The 16,661-nt window shown below is 36.7% G+C and overlaps 1 protein-coding gene across 1 annotated transcript in view; it reads left to right on the plus strand.

Moving 5' to 3' along the window:
- LOC103585076 (chromosome unknown open reading frame, human C14orf39) overlaps positions 1-14,214 on the plus strand; it is a 40,583-nt gene extending 26,369 nt beyond the window's left edge. The window contains exons 15-17 of the mRNA XM_008565944.1: positions 6,172-6,316; positions 10,711-10,768; positions 14,015-14,214. Of these exons, the coding sequence (XP_008564166.1) occupies positions 6,172-6,316; positions 10,711-10,768; positions 14,015-14,214 (403 nt within the window). The remainder of the gene's footprint in view (positions 1-6,171; positions 6,317-10,710; positions 10,769-14,014) is intronic.
- The last annotated feature ends 2,447 nt before the right edge of the window (positions 14,215-16,661 follow it).

Consider the following 16,661-nt stretch of genomic DNA (forward strand, 5'->3'; position numbering starts at 1 on the left):
CCCGCGCCTCGCTCAGCCAGTGAGCGGGAACCGGTCTGTATGTGGGATCCGAACCCTCGGTGGGAGCGCCACCACGCTCCCAAGCGGCACACTACAGCAGTGCACCACCGGGCCGGCCCGTTACCATAGCTTTTTAGTATAATTTGAAGTCAGGTAATATGATGACTCCAGGGTTACTTTTTTGCTCAGGATTGCTTTTGGCTGTTCTGAATCTTTTGTTGTTCCACATGAATGTTAGGATTTTTTTTTCTCTCTCTCTGAAGAATGTCATTGGTATTTTGATGAAGATTGCATGGAATCTCTAGATTGCTTTGGGTAGTATGGACATTTTCACAGCATTAATTCTTCCAGTCCATGAACATGGAGTGTCTTCCCATCTTTTTGTGTCTTCTTTAATTTCTTTCCTCAGTGTTTTGTAGTTCTCATTGTAGAGATCTTTCACCTCCTGGGTTAAATTTATTCCTAGGTATTTTATCCTTTTGGTAGCTACTGAAAATGGGCTTGCTTTCTTGATTTCTTTTTCTGCTAGTTTGTTGTTGGTGTGTAAAAATACTACTGCTTTTTGTGAATTGATTTTGTATCCTCCAGCTTTGCTGAATTTGTTTATAAGCTCTAGGAGTTTTTTGGTAGAGCTTTTAGATTTTTTTATACAAAGGATCATGTCATCTGTGAACGGAGACAATTTGACTTTGTTTTTTCCAATTTGGATGTCCTTTATTTCTTTCTCTTACCTGATTGCTCTGGCTAGTACTTCCCATACTATGCTGAATAAGAGTGGTGAGAGTGGGCATCCTTGTCTTGTTCCTGTTCTTAGAGGAAAAACATTCAGCTTTTCCCCATTCAGGATGATGTTGGCAGTAGGATTGTGACATAAACCTTTTATTGTGTTGAGATACTTTCCTTGTATACCTAATTTATTGAGAGTCTTTATCATGACGGGATGTTGAATTTTGTTAAATGGTTTTTCTCTGTCTATTGAGATAATCAAATGATTTTTGACCTTGATTTTGTTGATTTGGTGTATCACATTTACTGATTTGCATTATGTTGGACCATTTTTGCATCCCTGGGATGAATCCCAATTAATAATGGTATATAATCTTTTTGATATGCTGTTGTATTCTGTTTGCTAATATTTTGTTGAGGATTTTTGCATCTGTGTTCATCAAGGATATTGGCTGTAGTTTTCTCTTTTTGATGTGTCTTTGTCCGATTTTGGTATCAGGGTGATGCTGGTCTCAGAGAATGAGTTTGGGAGAATGGCCTCTGTCAATTTTTTTGGAATAGTTTCAGGAGAATTTCTATTAATTCCTCTTTAAAGGTTTGGTAGAATTCAGTAGTAAAGCCATTCAGTTCTGGGCTTTTCTTTGTTGGGAGACTGCTGATTACTGTTTCAATCTCATTGCTTATTACTGGTCTGTTCAGATTTTCTATTTCTTCTTAATTCAGTCTTGGTAGTTTGTATGTGTCCAGAAATCTATCTGTTTCCCTCAGGTTTTCAAAGTTGTTGGCTAATGGTTTGTCTGTTTTTCTTCTCAAAACACCAATTTTAGTTGAACTTTTGGATTTTTTTTTTTTTTTTTTTTTTTTTTGGTCTCTATTTCATTTAGTTCTGCTCTGATCTTGATCATTTCTTTTCTTCTACTAATTTTGGGATTGGATTGTTCTTGTTTTTCTGGTTCTTTGAGGTACAACATTAGGTTGTTTATTTGAAGTCTTTCTGTTCTTTTGGTGTAAGCATTTATTTCAATAAACTTCCCTCTCACTACTGCTTTTACAGTATCCAATAGGTTTTGGTAGGTTACACTTGTATTTTCATTTGCTTCAAGGAATTTTTTGATTTCCTCCTTTATTTCTTTTTTGAACATTGGGCATTCAGGAGCATGTTGTCTAAGTGCCATGTATTTGGTATAGTTTCCAACATTTTGTTTGTTGTTAATTTCTGACATTATTCCATTGTGGTCTGAAAATATAGTTGATATAATTTAAATCTTTTTAAATTTGTTGAGACTTGATTTGTGGCCTAGTATGAGGTCTGTGTTGGAGAATGATCTGTGTGCTGAGAGAAGAATGTATATTCTGCCATAGTTGGATGAAATGCTCTGTAAATGTCTGCCAAGTCCATTTCATCTAAAGTGCTGTTTAAATCCAATATTTCTCTGCTAATGTTTTGTCTAGATGACGTGTCCATTGCTGAGAGTGGCATGTTAAAGTCTCCAGCTAATATTGTGTTTTGGCCTATCTCTTCCTTTAGATTCAGTAACAGTTGCTTTATATATCTAGGTGCTCTGATTTTGGGTGCATACATATTTAAGATTATTATTGGGTGCATTGATCCTTTTATTACTATGTAATGTCCTTCTTTGTCTCTTTTTATATTCTTGGTTTGAAGTCTATTTTATCTGATATAAGTAAGGAGACTCCTGCTTGTTTTTGGTTTCCATTTGCCTGGAATATCTTTTTCCAGCCTTTCACTATTAGTCTATGTGTGTCTTTATAGGTGAAGTGAGTTACTTGCAGGCAGCATATAGTTGGGTGTAGTTTTTTAATCCATTTAACCAGTTTGTATCTTCGAAGTGGGGAATTTTATCCTTTTACATTCAGAGTTGTTTGTGAAAAGTGTTGCTTTCCTTGTTCCTGCCATTTTTATAAATAGTTTATGGTTGTTTTATATTTCTTTTGTTCTTTTCTGTCCCTTTTATGGTTTGTTTTTGCTGTTTGGTGTTTTCTTGTAGTAATAAGATACATTTTCTTTCCCTTTCTCTTTTGCATATCTGATCTACTAGGGTTTTTATTCCTTGTGTATTTATGGTGATATATGTTCCTTTTTTGACTCCAGATACAGGACTTCCTTGAGGAATTCTTGTAGTGCTGATCTTGTGGTGATGAATTACCACTGTTTTTGCTTGTCTGGGAAGGATTCTATTTCTCCTTCATTTCTGAAGGAAAGCTTTGCTCGATATAGTATTCTTGGTTGGCAGTTATTTTCTTTTAGGACTTTGAATATGTCATCACACTGTCTCCTGACTAGAGATTATGTTGAGAAGTTTGCTGTTAGCCTGGTAGTGATTTGACACTTTTGTCTTGCCATTTTTACAATTCTTTCTTTGTCTTTGACTTTTGACAATTTGTAATGTGTCTTGGGGAGGTCTTTTTTTGGATTGAATGTTTGGGGATCTTTGAGCTTCTTGAATCTGGGAGACTGTATCTCTTCCAATATTTGGGAAGTTTTCAGCTATTACTTCATTAAATAGGCTTTTGTTGCCTTTCCCTTTCTCTTCCTCTTCTGATAAAGCCATAATACAGATGTTTATATGATAAGGTTATTAGAAAGATGTCATTGTTATGTTCATTTTTTACAATTCTTTTTCTTTATTTCTTGGTCAAACTGCATTAATTCATAAATCCTGTCTTCTAGTTCAGCAATTCTTTCTCTTGCTTGTTTTATCCTGCTGCTTATGCTTTTGTTTATATTTTTTATTTAATTGAATGAATTTTTCAGTTCCAGGATTTCTGCTTGATTCATTTTTATTTTTTTGTATCTCTTTGTTGAATTTCTGGTACATGTCCTGAATCTTTTTTTTTTTTTTTTTCTTTACTTCACTGTGATTTCTATCTACTTTTTCATCCATCATGTTGCATTTCCTTAGTATTGATATTTGGGATTTCTCTTCAGGTGATTCACCAGTTTCCTGTTTGGGGTCTCATACTGGAGAATTGTAGTCTTTTGGGGGTGTTTTGTTTGCCTGATTTTTTTATGCTTCTTGTATCTCTGTTGATATCTGGGTATCTGGTAGTGTAGTCGCTTTTTTAAATTCTGGGAGTGGTTTTTCAGTGGAGAGACTCATACCTATAGAAGTGTTGTATATTGATAGTTGGGTTGGGCTATGTACCTTTGTTTCTGGGTCGGTATGGTAGTAAGTGCCAGCTTGCTCCCTGCATCTTCTCAGCTGGTGTGGGTGGACCGCTGTGTCAGATGGGACACTGGGCTCCTGGGGGACGTGGCGTGGATCCTAGTGGCTTGTACACCCCCAGCTCACTCTCTACTGGTGCTGGCAGGCTCATGTATCAGGAAGACCTCTGGTCTCTGGGGGTAGGAGGGTGTGGATTCAGGCAGCTAGTGCAATGGGCTGACACAGCCCCTGCTCACTATCAACTGGGGTGGGCATTGAGTTGGCAGGAGCTCTGAGCTCCCAGAGGAGGGGGGTTGTGTTATCCCAGCAACCATTGCAAGGGGCCAGCACAACTCCTGCTTGCTATCCACTGGAGCGTGTGTGGAGCATTGAGTTGAGTGGCTGTGAGCTGACAGGGGAAGGAGGGCATGGATTCAGATGACCAGAGCACTTCCCCCACTCTCCGCTGGCAAGAGCAGTTACCCATTCCCAGAAAGAAGAAGGGCATGTAACTAGGCAGCTGGTCTGCTCTACCTGTGCTCTCTACCAGGATGTGCAGGGCCACTGGGTTAGCAGGACTCTGAGCTCTCTCAGCTTCAATCCCGAAATACCAATGTCCAGTGGCAGCCCACAACCTAGTGTGGAGGGGTGACTCTGTATGTAGTTCCCCTCTGGGAAAACAGGGTCATATGGGCTCTTAGCTGTTTCACACGCAGGGCTCATTGTCTGCAAGGGCCATGTGATTATCCTGCAGCTTGGTTTACAGGCATCTAAGGTGGGAGTCCCAGCCATCAGCCCTTCCCTGCCTACCTTGTCCTGGCAGTGCAGGATTTCTTCAGTCTCCAGGCCAGTCCTGGTCAAGAGTTTTTCCTTTCCTTATATGTTGCTGCCTTGAGATTCCAGGTCTTGGGAGGGTTTCCTCACTGTTTATCTGGATTTGTTGTTTTCCCCTAGACACTCTACTCTTCAAGTGACAATCTATTTATTGCTTTGGACTTTCTTGCATTAGAGGAGAGGGCTGGCCTCCTGTAGCCAGCCATCTTGTCATAAAATATGCATAAATATTTCTAACATGATTGTTTAAATTTGGAAAGCACAGATTTGTAGTTTTCAGCTTAGAAAATAGTGTTGTATTTAACATTTTTGTTTAGTTCAGTCTCTTCCTTAACACTGAACCCTGAGGTGCCTCTAAAACATGTCAGATTTCATTTCATTAGAGGTCTCTCACCTATGTTCTACTTCTGTATTTTGAATCGCTGCTAGGAGTTTTATATATGCATGTCATGCTGTTGACTCAAGCACAGAAAGTTCAAAGTGGAACTCATCATCATATCTGAGAACTGTAAAAGAATGTGAGATCATATACTGAAATCTCTCTCCATGGATAAGAAAATTATGATCTGTAAAGTTAAGTGACTCATTCATGGTCATAGAGATAGTCATGGCAGTATTGTCAGACTTCTATTATATTTAACAAACACTATATGTAGCACTATGCACAAGCCACTGTTCTAGGAATTTTATAAATATTGCTCATGTAATATTCACAACAACCTTATGAGGTGTAGGTACATTATTATCATTATTTTATAGATGGAGAAACAGAATAACAGGTGATACAAGTAACCAGTGTTAGAGTTGAGAATTAAATCCAGGCAGTCTGGCTCTAGAATTCATGCTTTTAACCACTGAATAATACACTGTCTTGGCTAATTACTTTTCCCAGATCATTTTATAGTTTAACTCCCTTATAGCAGTACTACATCCTGTAGTAGCTGGCTTCTCATCAAGACTAAAAATCTTGTTGACTGACTTTCAAGATCTTGAAGAAAATATAGTGTCAGAGTTAAAAGCTTGGACTTTGAATCTGGATTGCTGCATTCAAATCCCAACTCTGGCATTTACTATTCTTTTGAGCAAATCAATTTAGCCTTTCTTTGCTGCAAAATCCTCTACTGTAAAATGGAGGTGACAGTAATAGTACCTATTTCATATGGTTATTGTGAGGAATCAGTAAGTTATGCCTGTGGAAGTACCTAGAATAGAGCCTGACAATATATTCTCACTAGGTATTTATAATTAATATCCCCAAATTAATTATTCTACTTTATTAAACGTTATTCTGCACCTCTTTCTTTATAGGTTTGTTATTTCAGTAACTATTTCCTACGTCTCCCCACTATGTTAGTTCTCACTTTTGTATTGTTACTTATGGTGCTTACCAGTCTGCAGTGTTTAATAATAGATTTTTAACATTTTGTGATTTCTTGTTTCTCTGTAACAGAAATAAAAATGCAGTACCTGAAGGACAAACACAAAAGGAATCACCTGGATTTTCTTTTCTTATGAGTTATGCTTCTAGGTCACCTGGATTAAATTTATTTGATTCTTCAGTTTTTGATTCAGAAGTCCCATCAGATCAGGTAATAAGAGAAGCTAAGGTTTTATTTTTAAAAATTGTACACTGGAACTTTGAGTAATTTTAGTTCTTTAGTATTAAATTGTCTTGAGGCAGAATACCAACAAAGGCAATTTTTATTTATTTATCAATTTAATTAATTTATTATCATTATTATTATTATTATTTACATTCTAAGATGTTGTTGCGGAGCAGTTGGGCCAAGGCGAAGGTGGAAGGGAAAAGGGGATAGGGTGGGAGGAAGATGAAGCAGGGGTATAGTCAAGGCCCATGGCATCCCCCTCATTCTGGGTGGGGAAACCAGGGGGCTTCTGGCGGCAGCTTGGTCATGGATTGACTGGATATAGACTTTGGGGGTTGTGGCTGAGGCCCTTGGCCCCCTCAACCTGGGAGCCCTGGGTGCTTCCAGCAGCTACTCAGTGGTTGTCACTGGGCTGGATGCAGATGTCAGGGGGGCATGGCCAAGGCCCTTGGCCCCTAACTGCCCTGGTTTGGGAACCTGGAGCATTTCTAGCAGCCTGGTGGTCGTCTCTGGGCTGGATGCGGATGTCAGCGGGGGGCATGGCTGAGGACCTCAACCCCCCCACCACCCTAGCTCAGAAGCCTAGGGCACTTCTGGCAGTGGTCTGGTAGTTGCTGCTGGGCTGGATGTGGATGTTGGGAGCACGTGGCTGAGGCCTTTGGCTTCTCATCACCCCAGTTTTGAGCCCAGAGTGCTTCCAGTGGAAGCCTGGTGGTTATCACCGGGCTGGATGAAGATGTTGGGGGGATGTGGCTGAGGCCCTTGGCCCTCCCCTACCCCGACTTGGGAGCCTAGGGGCCTTCTGGTCCTTCTAGGTTTTACAGATGTTCTTTGGTGGTGTTAGACCTTTACTGGTTAACATCAGAACTTTGTCTCTGATCTGTGGGTTTTTTGTTTTTTCTTTCAGTTCTGTGTTGGATTATTCACTATTCCCACCACTTAAACTCTGCACTGGAACTAATTTGTTATCCTTTTAAATTGTCTTGAGGCAGAATACCAACAAAGGCAATTTTTATTTATTTATCAATTTAATTAATTTATTATCATTATTATTATTATTATTTACATTCTAAGATGTTGTTGCGGAGCAGTTGGGCGAGCTAAAGTGCTGCTTTTCTGCTGATTCTCTGGGGAAGGCTTTTTGTGCAGCTCAGGTTTTAATTGTTGACCTTGGAAGCACTTCTGGGTTTTGTGAGGTCCAGTACACCTAGGTTGTATGGAAACACTGGTCTGGGCCTGTGTCTTTTTAGCAAACTGCACCCTTTGCAGTCCTTTATTCCTGACTAGTTTCCACTGAGTGGACCTGTGGTGATTGGAGGGCAGATCAGCTGTCCATGCTGTGCCCCAATGTTCCCCTGATGGGTCCGTTTCTACTTCCGCCCATACTCCAAACACTTCCCATGGGACTGGCCATGCGCCGGTCACTTGCAGTGACTCATCAGCCTCTGAGTGGCTCGTTTTTCCAGTTGCTGTGGCCCCTCGCTCCTGTGTAGGTCCATGAGAACCCTGTTAGTGATCTTGCTGGCCTGAGGGCCACCAAGGCCCTCTTCTCCCCTGCAACCTCCAAACAACTTCATTCGAAGGACACAGCTGCAGCATTTGTCAACTCTCATTCCGTGTGCTCACCAGGGCCAGCCTTAAAATGGCTGGAGCCCAAAATGGTCGGAGTGGTCCTTTCTTTCTCTCATTGTGACTTATCCTGGCTTCATGAACTCAGTAGGTCTCTCTTCCTCTTCCTCTGAGCTCTGGCAGCCTCAGCCTGTAGTTGGTTGCTTTTTAAGAGTTATAATTGGTTGACTGTGAGAGAGGGTGATACCGGGTACCGTCTATTCTGCCGTCTTGATTGGAAGTCCAGAGGTAATTTTTAAAAAAATTCTGAGTATTGATAGTATAGCAAAGTTTCCTGTTATCTTTTTGTCTTCAACTTCAGATGCCCCAAATTAATATCCATTCATTTAAAAAAAAAAAAAAATCTCAGGATAGGGATGATTTAAATTGCAGTTAAAAGCATTTTAAAAATGAGGTTGGCTTTGTAGTTAATGTGTCTTACTTCTAAATGAATTTTACATATTCTCAATGTGAAAAATGCTCCATGTTATAAGTTGGTCTTTTCAACTACATGTGTGTACATAGCAACATTATCACTGGTTAAGTTTAAAAGACATAAAAAATTTTCTTCCAATATTGATTTCTACTGTTCAGTGATACAAACCATGATAAAGTGCTTATTTCTGTATTTAGCTATTAAAACTGAAAATTAAAACATGCTTTATTTGAAAAGTAGAGATAATAGTGTAGTGGTTAGACCTAGAATCTGAAGCCAGGGTACTTGGGTGTGTACTGGGTATGCAGTTTTGGATAAGTAACTCTCCATTTTCTTTCTGTAAAGTGAAAATAATTATTATTACCATAATGTTTGTGTATTGAGTAAGTTTGTACACATAAAACACTTAGAAAACCCAACCACTTAATAATGCTATGTAAATATCAATGTAATGGAAGTATTATATTATTGTTGCTCATTTAAATTAGTCACATTTAGGCAAGTTTATGTAGATTAGAATATTTTATTTCTGTATCTCCCACATTATATTAAATTGTTGCAATTATAAATTTATTGGTAGATGATATACTACTATCCATTTTATAGTATTTCATGTCTTCAACTTTTTCTCAATTTTTATTTAAATGCTTATTTCAAAAACAAGAATTCCTAGAAGGAGTGTGCTGGGCATGAAAAAATAGACTATAATTACTTAACCCTCATTTACATAATAACACATATGCAAAATCAGATATATAACCTAAACAGAAAACTTGTATATTTTGAATAAAGAAAGCCACAAAAGTATTGAAAAAAATTGTTGGCTACATGATAAATAAAGTACTTGTATAGGAGGAAAATTTCTTCCCCAAATGATTTATAAACGTAATCCAATTTGAATCGTGACCAGATTGTTTATCTTCAGTTTTTTGTTTTGATTTGTTTTGTTTTTGTGTTGGTGGGGTTGGGGAAGGAGATTGGCAAAATAATTAGTAAGTTTTCTGGGTCAAGAATAATCAAGACAATATTTAAAAATAAGATTGGTAATAAGTTAATATGGAATTCTAAAAAAATATTTAACACAAAGGAAGGTAGAAAAGAAAGAGCAGGAACAAAACACAAAGGGAACAAACATAAAACCAATAGTCAAATGTTTGACTAAAAAATATGAACTTTTTAATAGTTACATTAATATGAATAGGCTAAACTCTTCATTAAAAGACAGAGATTGTAAGAATGGATGAAAAAAGCAAGACCCATAAGAAACATACTTTAAATATAAAGACAAACATGAGTTGAAAGTAAATGGATGGAAAATGATATATCATGAAAACTGTAAGGCTAAGAAGATCACAGTCACAGTGGCTATATATATTATTTTTGGTAGTCTACAAGATAAAGAACATTACTAGAGATAAAAGATAAAAAGGTCAATTCATAAGGAAGATATAACAATCACAAATGTGTACGTGCCTAATAACAGTTTCAAAATACATGAAATAAAAATTGACCGAATTAAAGGGAAAAATGGATAAAAACTCAAACATAGAGGTTTTTAACATCCCTTTCTCAAAAATAGATAGAATTAGACAACAGAATCAGTAAAGATCTTCTATGAGATCTGAATAGCACCATCAGTCCTCTTCACCAAATTGACCTTTATAGAATACCAAATCCAACAACTGTAGCATATATATTCTTTTCAAATGCTGATGGTAAATTCACTAAGATAGACCATATTCTGGCCCATAAAATGAGTCTTAATGAATTTAACAGGATTAAAATCAGAGTATGTTCTCTGACCACAATGGAATTAAATCAGAACTTAATATCAATACTCTGTCTCAGAAAATCCTATATGTGTAGGCCATAGATCATGAGAGAAACCCAAAAATATTTTGCACCAAATTACTATGAGAATTCAGCTTATCAAAAATTGTGGGATGCTGCCAAAGCCAAAGCAAAATGATAACTTTAAATACTTTAATTAATAAGTTAAATAAATTAATAGAAAAGAAGAAAGGTCTAAAATCAGTGACCTTAGGTTCCACCTTGAGAAGCCAGAAAAAGAACAAAGCAAACCCAAAGCAGAATGAATGCCTGTTAATATTTTATCTATTGCCAGAATCAAATCAACAGGCCTTATTTTAATATAAGTAAATGACAGGTTTTGAAGTTAGATCTCTTTTAATACAATAGTGTGCAAATTAGAAAGTTTCTTTATGTGTACTCTGATTCTGTATATTAGAAGAATCAGGCTTTAGATTCAAACATAAATGCTCTACTGTTTTACTGATTTCACAACTAATATTTAATGGAAATTATTTTTCAGTTCAATGAACGTTATTCTGCAGGAAATATAAATCCTCTCTCATCACAACAAGAAATTGGTAAGTGATTTGAAATTTCCTACATTTAAAAACATGTTAATTTTCTGTTAGTTTTTAGTTTGTCTCTGATTTTTTTATGTGCTCAGTTTCTTTTTTTTTTTCTTTTTTTTGTCTTTTTCCGTGTCCGGCAACGGATTGCAACCCTCAGTGTCGCCCCCGTACCGGACCGGGACCGGCAACGGGATCGCAACCCTCGGTGTTGCCCCCGCGCCTCGCTCAGCCAGTGAGCGGGAACCGGTCTGTATGTGGGATCCGAACCCTCAGCAGGAGCCCCTCCGCGCTTCACAAGCGGCGCACTAGCGCAGTGCGCCACCGGGCCGGCTGTGCTCACTTTCTTTAAAAATTAGTTACCTCTGCACCATTCACTATTTTTTTTTAACAATTTAGTTTCTTTCCGCGCTTCACAAGCGGCGCACTAGCGCAGTGCGCCACCGGGCCGGCTGTGCTCAGTTTCTTTAAAAATTAGTTACCTCTGCACCATTCACTATTTTTTTTTAACAATTTAGTTTCTTTTCTCACCAAAACTTACTCTTACTCTACCAAAACTTCTTTCTCCAAGATTACTAATGAATTCCCAATTATTAAACATTATGTGTATCTTGCTTTTATTATCATATTCAGTCTCTTTACAGCATTTGTTATTGTTGAGTATTCTCATCTTTTTTCTGGAATTTTTGGATTTCCTCCTATCTCTCTGGTGCTTACTTTTTATTCAATCTTCTTTCTTCTTTTGTCCCTTGATGGGTTAATTCATTCAACATATAAATATTATATATATTATATTTTATATCAGGAACTGCTTTTGGCTCTGGTGATAAAACAGTGGACAAGAATGCAAAGTTCTCATAGGGTTTACCTTCTAGTGGGAGAAACTGAAAGTAGACAAATCAATGTGTAATATGTCAGATAGTGCACTAAACAACAATTGTTATGGGTTTGAATTGGGAGTCAGACTCACATGTTACAATTTTATATCTAATATTACATTTGCTTTATTGAAAGATACAGGATAGGAGATAACAGCAGGTATGTGTCTTTGTCTCATTGAGAGGCCTACCAGCTACGCAACTAAGCTTTCTTTTGCTTCCTCACCCACGAACATGTCATGCTGCTGTTACAAGAGGCATGGTGCATGGAGGTCACCTTGACATAAAAGCTGCGGCCTCAGTTTCCCACCAGTCTTTATAGCATTCTAGTTATGAGGCCCAAGGTCTCTATGTGGTAATTCACAGCTTCTTTAATTCAGGTACAATCTCACACAGGAGAGTAGGCAGACACAATATTCTACATTTGCCTTAATTCTGTATTTTCTAAGAAAACAATGCTGTGAAAAGTCATACTCTATCATTCTTCTGGTGGGCCTGAATCAGCCCAGGCTTGAGATTAGTTATTTACTAACTGTTGGTGATAGATACCATGAAGAAAAGTAAAACAGAGTAAAGGGAATAAGGAATACTTGGATTGGGAAGGTGGTTGCCATGTTACAAAAAAGTCAGAGAAGGCATCACTAAAAGGCACCATTTAAGCAGAGACCTGAAGAAGGTACAGGTACAAGCTGCTGGGAAAAGTGTTTCAGGCAAAGGGTGAGAAGGTCTTGAGGTGAGAAAATGCTCAAATTTTACAATTTACCTGCTGTTTAATGTTCTTAAACAGCAGGCAAATTGTATGGAATGGAATAAAAGAGTAACTGGTAGGAGATTAAATCAGAGAGATTGGAGGGGGAGCAAATCATGTGGAACCTGTAGACTCTTAAATGCTTTGGGGTTTTTTCTGAGTGAGATGGGAAGCCATTGGAGGGTTTTGAGCTGAAGCCTGAAATGATCTGACAGGTTTTTAAAGAATTACTCTGGCTGCTGTAGGGAAACAAGGGAGATAGTTAGGAGGCTATTAAAAGAATTGAAATGAGAATTGATGATGGCTGGATGGTGGCAGTAGAAGTGGTGAGATGTCTGATTTCAGTTATAAAGTTTTGTTTATATCTAATGGATGTGTCCTGAAGTCAGTGGAAAAATAAAGTGAAAAAGAGAAAGAGGAAGAACACAAGTATCTGGTAATATGTTTGTCCATTCATCTGTCCGTCCATCCATCTTTCTACTGGCTCAGCTCTATTCAGAGTGAAATAACTGACATGTTTAAAAACATGAAAATTTTTTACTAAGAAGTGTGTGTATACAAAGAAAAAAAAAGACAAAATTTCAGAGTGTCACAAAGTAAATTCTTTTGCTTAATGTACTAGATGATTAGTTCACTATGGAAAAAATATAGGTGCTTTAAAAGACTTGTTTCAAGGAAGTCTTTGGATTACTGTAGATTTTAAATCATTTAATAATAACTGATTTTAAATGATCAGATGTTGAAAATATATTTTTATAATTATAGTTTTAAAATAATATAATATAAAGCAGTATTTTTCCTTAATGGCAATTCTGGGAGTCATCAACCAAATAATTTTGTATGTAAAGTTGATTTTAAAAATTTATTTTAAAACTGTAGAACTCCTTTTAGTATTCTGTCAATTTCCTTGAACAATGCCATGAACAGAGAATAGTTGAATAAATTTGACTTAAACAGTATCTTCCAAATCCAGCATTTTTTCCTTCATTCCCTTGACTACAATTGTAGGTAAGGCTTTTGTTATCTCTTTGCTGGACAATAGATTTCTTTTCCTTTTGGTATCCTCACTTCTTTACTCTCCTGTTCCAGCCTTTCCACATATTCTCTCCTGGGTAATCCTTATAAAGTGGTCCAAATCATGTCATATCTCTGCTTGAAAATCTTTAATGGCTTCTTGTTACCTACTTAATAAAGTCTAAATTCTGTAGGGGGTACATTCAACAATCTTTCCAAGCATATCTTCATTAATTCCCATTTAATACATATTATTTCTCAGTGCTCCTGCCAAGCTGAATTCATTTCTGTTACCCTAATAGTTCCTATGCATACCTGTGTCTGTGCCTCAGTTCTATTCTCTTAATTTGAGTGTTTTATCCTACTTTTTGACCCTGTATATTAGATCTTTATATACTTGAGTTCAAATTATTTGAAAGTAGGGTTTAAGTTTGTGTGTGTTTTAACTTTCCATAGTACTAAGGACAATGCCTTGCACATAAGAGGAGCACAATTAAATATCTACTAAATAGATAAATGATTCAATGTTACTCTATTGTATGCAGTATTGTAATTTGATAATTATGCAAATTTTATACAACATGAATAGCATGATCTTGTAATATTTATCTTCCTCAGGAAACTTATTTGGGAAACCAGAAGGAGAAGATGCCTTTACGTTTTCTTTTCCATCAGAGGCTTCAACTCATGCATTTGGAGCTGGAAAAGATGATTTTAGTTTTCCATTTTCATTTGAACAGGATCAAAATTCAATACCTTCTTCTTTAAAGGGTTTTTCATCTTCCTCACAAAAGACAACACAATTTACTTTTTTTTGAACTAGTTATTAATTTCTTGAATTATTTTACTGCTCTGTAATTATATAGGGAATAAATTTACATTATTACTTAAAACATGAAGACTATCTACTTTCTTTTGTTGATTAAAGCAACAATTGGTTACCATAGTTATGTTATTCAATTATATTTATTTCAATATTGAAATATTGAATATTTCCTTTTTATTGGTGGCATTAACTAAGTCATTATTTTATTTTAGATTTAATTTTGCAGGTAGAACTTTTGTTAATCTTAATAGAATTTGATGTTTTTCCATTAATCTTTATTGTAAATATTAGGCCTACTTCTTCCTGGAAACCTAATTTTGATTCTGGTAGTATTGTAGGTGCTTTGATAAAAACAAGAATTCTTTTAGGCCATCAGAAGACCTTATAGTGGTAACTGTGTAGTTAGTGCTGAAGTATACTTTAGCTACTAAAAAATTATTTTAAAATTACTAGGTTTCAGTTAGGCTTCACTGCTGCAGCATACAGAGTGGTACTCTAATAATAATTTCAAAGAATTTATGTTATTGATAGTAAATAAAGTCTATGTCATTTTCTTCTAATACAACAATTGGTAAAACTCCAATTTTATCAGTTATGCTAATACCTTTAATGGAAAAAAATTAATATGAAGGGCTAGAGTAATTTCTGAAAATTGGATTGTTGTACAGTGGTGATCCTGTTAATATTTTTTTGTTTAAATCCTTTTTGAAGAATATTTAAAATTTTGCTTCCTGTCTTCAGCAAAAACCAATTTAATCTTTATATTTCATATTCAGTATTTGTCAATTAATTATATATAGCTTAAATGAAGATATTTAAATTTGATGAAATTATATAAACATATTGTTCAATATCCATGTATTCTGTGCTTTTCAAATTAGTTGTATGGTGTTATTGAGTAATAAAGAATATGACTCCTTATTTTGATGTGTGACTGCTAACATTTTGTAAACTTCACTTTTTCTTTTTCTCCTTCTGCTCCACATTTGGTCAAGCTGATAAGAAAGCCTGGTTGCTCTCTCCTTAGGTGCCAGCAGAAAGTTTAAACCATGTATGGGAACACACCCCAGCTTTACCCTCTAACAGTCATAAAAACCCAAGTCCAATCTCCTTTCTTCTGTTTTCTCAAGCCATTTTCAGACCACTTTGGGAGGCCTGCCCTACTGTCCCCAGAAAGCCTTCTTATGTGAACAGAAAAACCTTTTCATACCCCATTGGTATTGTGTGTGTCCATAACATATCCCAATCGTGTTAAATTAAGCCATCCCAAAGACTTTTATAAGAAGGTTGATCTAACTAATGATAGAATTTAAGAAAACTTCATTTATTTATTTATTTTGTATGTTATTGGCTAAGAAAAGTTTCTTTTTCCTTTATTTATTTATTTTTTTATTAGCTTCCACATAGAAGTGAGAACGTGCAGTATTTCTCTTTATGTGCCTGGATTATTTCACTTAACATAATTTTCTCTAAGTTTATCCATGTTGCTGTGAATGGCAGTATTTCATTCTTTTATAGCAGAGTAGTATTCCATTGTGAACCACATTTCCCTTATCCAGTTGTCTGATGATGGGCATTTATGCTGGTTCCAACTCTTTGCTATTGTAAATAGAGCTGCGATAAACATGGGAATGCAGGTTTCTTTTTGACATGATGACTTCCATTCATTTGGGTATATACCCAGCAGTGGGATAGCTGGGTCATATGGCAGTTCTATCTGTTGTTGTTTGAGGAACCTCCATACCATTTTCCATAATGGCTGCTCCATTTTACAGTCCCACCAACAGTGTAGGAGGTTTCTCCTTTCTCTGCATCCTTGCCAGGATTGTTATTCTCAGTCCTTTTGATAATAGCCAGTCTGACTGGAGTGAGATGATATCTCAGTGTGGCTTTGATTTGCGTTTCCTGTATGCTGAGTGGTGTTGAGCATTTTTTCATGTGCCTGTTGGCCATTCTTATATCTTCCTTTGAGAAATGCCTATTCAGCTCCTTTGCCCATTTTTTAAGCAAGTTGCTTGTTTTGTTACTGCGAAGTTGTTTGAGTTCCTTGTATATTCTGGATATTAATCTTTTGTCAGGTGTATATTTTGCAAATAGTTTCTCCCACTCTCTTGGTTGTTTTTTCGCTCTGTTAATTGTTTCTTTTGCTGTGCAGAAGCTTTTTAGTTTGATATAATCCCATTTGGGGTCATATTCATAAAGTCTGTGCCCAGTCTTACTTCCTGAAGTATTTCCCCTATGTTTTCTTTTAGGAGTTTCATAGTTTCAGGATGTATATTTAATGCTTTAATCCATTTTGAGTTGATTTTGGTACCTGGCAAAAGGTGTCGGGCCTCCCTGAGCCAGAGGCCGACAAAACCGAGCGGGAAGAGACCCCGGTCCAGCCGGGGGTCCCTTGTGGGGCTGAGCGGGATGATGAGTGTCGCTGGCACGGCCCTT

Source organism: Galeopterus variegatus, unplaced genomic scaffold, assembly GCF_000696425.1.
Source record: "Galeopterus variegatus unplaced genomic scaffold, G_variegatus-3.0.2 Scaffold215, whole genome shotgun sequence".
NCBI classification, from domain to species: domain Eukaryota; kingdom Metazoa; phylum Chordata; class Mammalia; order Dermoptera; family Cynocephalidae; genus Galeopterus; species Galeopterus variegatus.